This window comes from Saccharomyces paradoxus, chromosome VIII (genome assembly GCF_002079055.1).
Source record: "Saccharomyces paradoxus chromosome VIII, complete sequence".
NCBI classification, from domain to species: domain Eukaryota; kingdom Fungi; phylum Ascomycota; class Saccharomycetes; order Saccharomycetales; family Saccharomycetaceae; genus Saccharomyces; species Saccharomyces paradoxus.
In genome coordinates this window covers 524,428-531,267 of record NC_047494.1, presented here as the reverse complement: position 1 = coordinate 531,267, position 6,840 = coordinate 524,428, and the positions used below count along the sequence as shown (strand labels likewise).

General features: G+C 40.4%; 3 protein-coding genes across 3 annotated transcripts; all 3 read right to left on the bottom strand.

Moving 5' to 3' along the window:
- Window positions 1–1,031: 1,031 nt before the first annotated feature.
- Window positions 1,032–2,603, bottom strand: SPAR_H02570 (IMP dehydrogenase; the record flags this gene model as incomplete). The annotated part of the gene is made up of 1 exon (XM_033910994.1): window positions 1,032–2,603. One exon carries the CDS (start codon window positions 2,601–2,603, stop codon window positions 1,032–1,034), a length of 1,572 nt encoding a protein of 523 aa, XP_033766885.1.
- Window positions 2,604–3,464: 861 nt separating this feature from the next.
- SPAR_H02560 (histidine phosphatase family protein) lies at window positions 3,465–4,868 on the bottom strand (the record flags this gene model as incomplete). The annotated part of the gene is made up of 1 exon (XM_033910993.1): window positions 3,465–4,868. One exon carries the CDS (start codon window positions 4,866–4,868, stop codon window positions 3,465–3,467), a length of 1,404 nt encoding a protein of 467 aa, XP_033766884.1.
- A 665-nt stretch (window positions 4,869–5,533) lies between these two features.
- SPAR_H02550 (phytanoyl-CoA dioxygenase family protein) lies at window positions 5,534–6,574 on the bottom strand (the record flags this gene model as incomplete). The annotated part of the gene is made up of 1 exon (XM_033910992.1): window positions 5,534–6,574. The coding sequence occupies one exon, from the start codon at window positions 6,572–6,574 to the stop codon at window positions 5,534–5,536; it is 1,041 nt and encodes a 346-aa protein (XP_033766883.1).
- Between the last annotated feature and the right edge of the window lie 266 nt (window positions 6,575–6,840).

The following is a 6,840-nucleotide window of genomic DNA, read 5'->3' as shown; positions in this document are numbered from 1 at the left end:
CCACACACCACACCCACACCCACACCACACCCACACCCCACACCACACCCACACCCACACCCACACACACACACCCACACACACACACTAACCCTAACCCTAACACTAACCCTAACTCCATCCCTTCATATCTCCATCTCATCTTACCCCTCTTACCCTACCTCTCCCACATCACAATCCACGGCACTTACCTCACCACCCCATGCCCTGTCCCATTCTCCCACTCCACTACTCCTAACCACCACCATCCATCATCCGACTATTCATCTCCACACCCCAACCACCATCTACCCCCTTTCCAATATCTAATATTCAACTCCCACTACCACTTACCCTACTATCCATCTACCTTTCCCCATCTACCATGTCGTCCTTACTATAACTACATACCACATGTAAACAGATCAAACGTAAACAAATCAAACGTAAACAAACCAAACGTAAACAATACAAGAAGTAACTTACCCTGCCACACTATCAACCTCTCCACTATACCTTCCATATCCCCAAACAATACCACCTCCAACTATCACACCCACATTCCTAAATCTACCATACTCACCTTTTATTTATTTAACGATATCGCTTACGCACACGGACGCTATAGAACACATCACCCAACTTACCCCGCCATAATCCTCTACACTAAGCTATCTTCTACTCGATCAATACCATATACATCACCACATCACCATACACGGCACTTGCCTCAGCGGTTTATACCCTGTGCCATTTACCCATAAAACCCACGATTATCCACATTTTAATATCTATAACTGATCACATAACCTCAATTATCATATAAATACTCTTAACTTCATGCTTTATAACGTTTTTATACAAATATCCACTACCCATTTTATATGTACTAATATAAATACCACCAAATAATCACAACTAAAATCACCTAAACATAAAAATATACTATTTATCAATAAGAAGGTATAAACACACTATATATTAACATAGGCGAAATATCTTAAACATAACATCTCATCACTACTATTGTATTAATGATCCCATTCGAACATTCAGTTATGTAAACGCTTTTCGTAAGAATGTAAGTTATTAACACCACCTTCTAGTTGAGCAGAAGCCGTTCTGAATTCAAATCTAACTTTACCGCTCTGGACATTCTTCTTTAATACAGTTAACGACCTACAGCCAATGTCTTGGCAAGAATGTTGTAATCCATTGTACAAGTACGGAATAAATTTCTTAATGGATCCTTTGTCAACGACAGCGCCGGAGACACCCTGTGCAACCAAAACGCTGTCAAATTCTGAAAAGTAACGAGACGTAGATGCATTCCCTTTAGTACCAGTCTTTTGCATGGCGTCAATGGAACCCATACCACGGTACGCCTTCAATCTTTTACCATCTTGATAGAAATACTCACCTGGTGATTCCGTAGTACCAGCCAACATACCACCCATCATAACAGTAGAAGATCCAAGAGCCAACGCCTTGGTAATGTGACCGATGTTTTGAACACCACCATCAGCCATACATGGAACACCGAACTGGTTAGCAAATTCACACACGTTGTAGACCGCTGTACCTTGTGGCCTACCACAAGCCATAACTTCTTGAGTGATACAAATAGAGCCAGTTCCCATACCGATTCTCAAACCATCCGCACCGGCAGCAATCAAATTGGCAGCTTGTTCCCTGGTCACAACGTTACCAGCGATGACTTCCAGACCTGCGAAACTCTCTTTGACCCACTTGAGCATGTTCAATTGGAAAATAGAGTTGCCTTGGGATGAATCCAATATGACGACATCCAAGCCGGCTTTGACCAATAATCTTAGTCTTTCTTTATCAGCGTCCATAGTACCAATGGAAGCACCACATAGCAATTGCTTGGTGTTGGCAGATTTGGACGCTAATGGGTAGTTTTGATTCTTCATTAAATCAGTTCTGGAAAGCATAGAAACTAAGTTACCCTTTTCATCAACAATCAATAGCCTACCCTTTTTGATTTTCTTTAGAATCTCGTTACCTTCTGATAACGTGATACCTTGTGCACCGGTAACAGCGTTCTTGGTCATGACATCCTGAACGAGTAAAGAGTCGTCCTCAACGAACTGTATATCACGAGAAGTGATGACTCCCACCAACTTTGCATTTCTCTTGCCATCTTCCGTGACAGGGAAGCCTGCAAATCCATACTTTTTCTTCATGCTCTTAGCTTCACCAACGGTGGTTGTTGGAGAAATCACAATAGGGTTGTTAATAAACCCATTTTCATAGTTCTTGACCCTTCTGACCATGTCAGCTTGGTCCTCGGGCGTACAGTTATGGTGAACGAAACCGATACCACCCGACAGAGCCATAAAGATGGCCATTTCCGATTCTGTCACAGTGTCCATTGGAGAGGAAACCAATGGAATGTTTAAAGTGATATTCCTGGTCAGCTTAGTCTGTAGGCTAACTTCAGAGGACGCAAAATCGACTAAACCTGGTAAGATCAAAAAATCGTTATAAGTCAACCCACCTCTGATCTTGGAGTCCATCAATTCCTGCACAGACAAACCATCCAGTCTTGGAAGGCTCTTGGCAAATTGCAGTGCGGTCTTGTAGTCTTTAATAGCGGCCATTGCTTTTACGTATTTGGGTTGTTATCAATTGAAACTGAAAATATTTACTTCTTTTAGTTTGTTATAAACGAATAAAAAAATAATAAGAAAAGTAAGGCAAGAAATAGAATAGAATACAGGAAAAAAAGTTCCCAGCATACTAGGTAAAATGTACAAGCCCACGAAACTGAGAAAAAGCCACCAAGGTTCTCCGGTTAAATGTTCAGCAAAAAATTTCCAGTCGAATTTTTTCTAAATGTTAAATGGGAAAAGACTCCACTATTTATACTTTTTTTTTTATTTTTTTTTTTTATTTTTTTTTTCCGCTTTCTTCGAGGAAAAGAAATGCGCGGCGTGCCTGCGCGGCGGTTAGGAAAACCAATAATTTTGAATGAAAAAGCAATGTAGAGAACAGACATGGTAGGATATATACTCATACGGATGTTACTATATAATACTGTGGTCAACCGATCATCTATAGATCATGTGCCACTATAGATCATGTGCCACTATATCATCCTACAACACCCGATCTGTCAATCAATTGCCCTTTTCTTTCACTTCATACTTTTACTCTAGCATCATCTTGAAACGATATTATCATGTACTTGCCCTGACACTATATTAAAACGTTGTACCATCTCATGTAAACGGCATGTTGTGTTTATTTCACTAAATGATTGCGTTTCTTATTTCTTACACGTATACTCTTACTGTCTTTGTTTTGCTAAAGAATGATTGAGTAATCACGTAGTGTGCCTTCGTGCTTAAACTCTTTGGACTGTGATCGTTATTGCAATTTCGTATTTCTCGCCAGCAAAAGTGAAGGAAAAAATCGGTATTCATAATTAGTTTCTAAAATTACATAATCGTATTATCTATTTATTGTTTTAATAAAGTGTCGTTGTACTGCTTGGTATTCCAGTCCCAGAAAAAGGTCAATTCAGTAGAGTTACTGACGCTGCTGACGTTACAGACCTTTAGGAAATCAGTACCAGCTACTCTCTTTTCAGCATAGTCGTAGAAGTCGTTTATTTCACAAGAGAACCCTGGGCCAGTGGAACAGGTTTCAATTGGAACGACAGCATCGTTGATGACGTATCTAACATAGGTGTCATTGGAACACTGGAACTTTTCAGTGTAAACACGAGCACCTTGCGGAACGTACCAGGATCTGTGGAAAGTGTTGCCCATGAATGGAACGTATTCGGCGGTCAGGTTATTTTTGTCATCGATAATGCCAATAGTAGTCAAATAGTTCAAAATATCGGTATCGTGGGTGAAACTCAACCAAACCTTTTGGTCCTGGACCTCACTTTCTTTCAGTAGTTTCACTGAAGCATTGAACAAGTTGGCACCGACGGATCTAACAACGTCATAACCTGGTCCCGTTTGATAATAAGTTTCCAAGTCTTGGCCGTAGGAGAAACGGACCAATTCATCTTTGGTAAAGATGCTGCAGATGTCACTGTAACCTCTAGCGTTCAATTCATATGCACACCATGCAAAAAAGGTATTTGCGTCGCTTGAAGTCAGGTTCAAGCCCTTGTTTTCCTTATTTAATCTCTTGGCAATACCACTCAAATATTTGGTATCGTATTCTTCCAAAATGTCATCGTTGACATCATCGTCCCAAGCAGGACACGAATGATGGGCACTCAGAGTATTGGCACCAGCAGACTCGGCTTCACTGATGGTTTGCAAGGAGATGTTGAATTGGTCACCTAAACCGTCAATGAAATACTGGGCGGTGTCATGGCATCTGTTCGAGTTAGAGGTAAAAACGGCAAAACTGGTTTGATTTTCGACCATGTAGCCATATTGCGCCAAGAAATCACGGGCATGTCTTTTAGCATTCATCTCCCCAGTATATGGGTTCAAAACGTCGACCGAATTGGCAAGCGTGGTTTCCATTTCTAAGTTATTGGTGTTGCGAATGAAAAATTCGTAGTCATCGTTCAAGAAAGACAATGCTCCGTTGAACTCACCAGTATAGTTACTCAACTTGTACCATGTTGTCATGATACTCTTAGCTTTGCTGACGGTGGGGTATCTTTCACCGTGTCTACCAACCATTTGCACTTGTTTCATTTCACAACTTTCCGGCAATTCACGAGAAATACCATAATCACCAGGGAAAGAGTAGTATGGCCCGGAACCACCCAAGAATGGGAAAATTTCCTTTTGTGTTCCGATCTTATCAATGTCAGATAGTTTTCCGAGAGGTATGGTGCCTGCATTAACCAAAGAAGCGGCTAAAATTGAATAAACGGCTGACTTGAACATTGATATTCTTGAGGATGTTCTTGCTCTATTTGCTGCTGCTCTTTCAAACTCCTATTTCAGGACCATGGTCAAACTGAGCCTAAAGTTTTCGAAATTTTCAGAGCTTATATACGTTTTACTTGACAATTCGACGCTGTTTATGCTCATGCCCAAACGGGTATAACAGACCTAGTGAGATGACCAATTTGGTAATGGGACGTGCGGAATATGGGATCTCTCCGGTAAACAGGGTCCGAAACCATATATTTCCCCTTTTTTAAACCCACGTGTGAACGCCAAGATTATGCGGCTTCGTTTAGGGATGTGTTTTGTTTTCTATTACCTTTTCACTCTTGCCTTTCTTTCCCTTCCTTCTTTTTTTTGTAGCATATGAACTACAATATATCATGAAAAAACGTGGTGATTTAATAAATATGGCGATAGCGTATAAGAAAAAGCTTATCAAGGTTTTCGCTGTCGTTAAAAGTTTATTAGACAGTGACTGCTTACAATGAAGGAAATGTCAAAAGTAAGATAGAGGAAGTAGAGGAAAACTGAAAAAAAAAAAAAAAAAAAAAAAAATCGAAAGAATTAAAGAATTAAAGAATTAAAGAATCACATTATTTTTATTTTCTCACTTTGATATATAGAAACGACGCATTTATTAGTGGTAGAAATGACACTTTTCATTTTTTATCATCATAATTAATCTTGATTGTCTCACCGTAATATCCTTTTTCAACTTCGTTTTTAAACAAGCTAGGGTTCGCAAGATGTCCTGGACTTTTGTAATCTATGTGGCCACAATACGGCTCACTAGTTCTCAATCCCAAGAGTTGCAAAGTATCCAGTGACATATCTTTGAAGACTTTAGGGTCCATTCCGAAGTGAAGATTCTCCTCTTGTTTTAAGTAGCCCTGTGACATAAAGAAATATCCCGCAATTCTATCTTCTAGGGTATGATTGGCACTTGCAGCATGGTAAAGGCTCCCCAAGAATAAAACCGCGTCGCCCTTTCTAGCATTTACATGAAACTCCATCCTCTTGTCAAACCTCCCACACGAATCGTGTGGACCCCACAAATGTGAACCAATGATTACACGTGTGGCTCCGTTAGCTTTGTTCATATCTGTAAAAGCCACCCCTACTCCAAGTAGCGTTTCCTTTCCATATTGGAAATGGTCACATGCTTGGTGGATGGTATGATGGATGTGGTCTTCTCGATGATAGCCCTGGTCACCAGCGCCAGCACCAACCTTGTAGACAATACCAGAGTTCAGCTGAATACCACTTGAACACTTCCTAATGACATTTCCGGTCATGAAGTAATTTTGCTCATTTAAAAAATGGTTTGCCATGTCGCAAAATAGACGGTCGGATACAACATCCTTCAAGACGGTAGGCGAGTGGAGGACCGCCCTTGTCACTACCGTAGTTTCCTTTGGGAATGGCGAACCTTGCCATGCGTCGTGCCTGTAGAAATGGGGACCAAGCTCCTCCAATATCTGATCACATTTGGATGGTTTTATGAAGTTTGGGACTACACAGAGCCCATATTTTTCCAGATTTTCTATGATTCCTTTGTAATCATACTTGTCCTTGGCAGTGAATGCATCCTGTGTTAGTCCAGGCTCATATACGCCAAGGTCTTCCCTCTCAGTCATTTTAATGTATCTTTGACCATCAATTTCGAATGGTTCATAAAAGTGAAGTGATTTCGTATTCATTGTGCCAAGTGTTTGATATTGTTTTAAACTGCAATTATTAGAAGAATAAGGATTGCCACATGCCTCTTCTTTTTTCATCCAGTAATTTTCATGAGGTGACGGTTTTTATATACGTTTCTAAAAGTATAGCAGGCCACCTTCTTCCGAGGTAATTTGAGTAAAAATTGCCATATTGAAGCTGGTCACAAGTTTGAGCTCTCCGTTGAGTATAACGTATACAAAAATGTTTGCGTCTACGGTTGCATAAGGTTGCATCCAGTTGCATC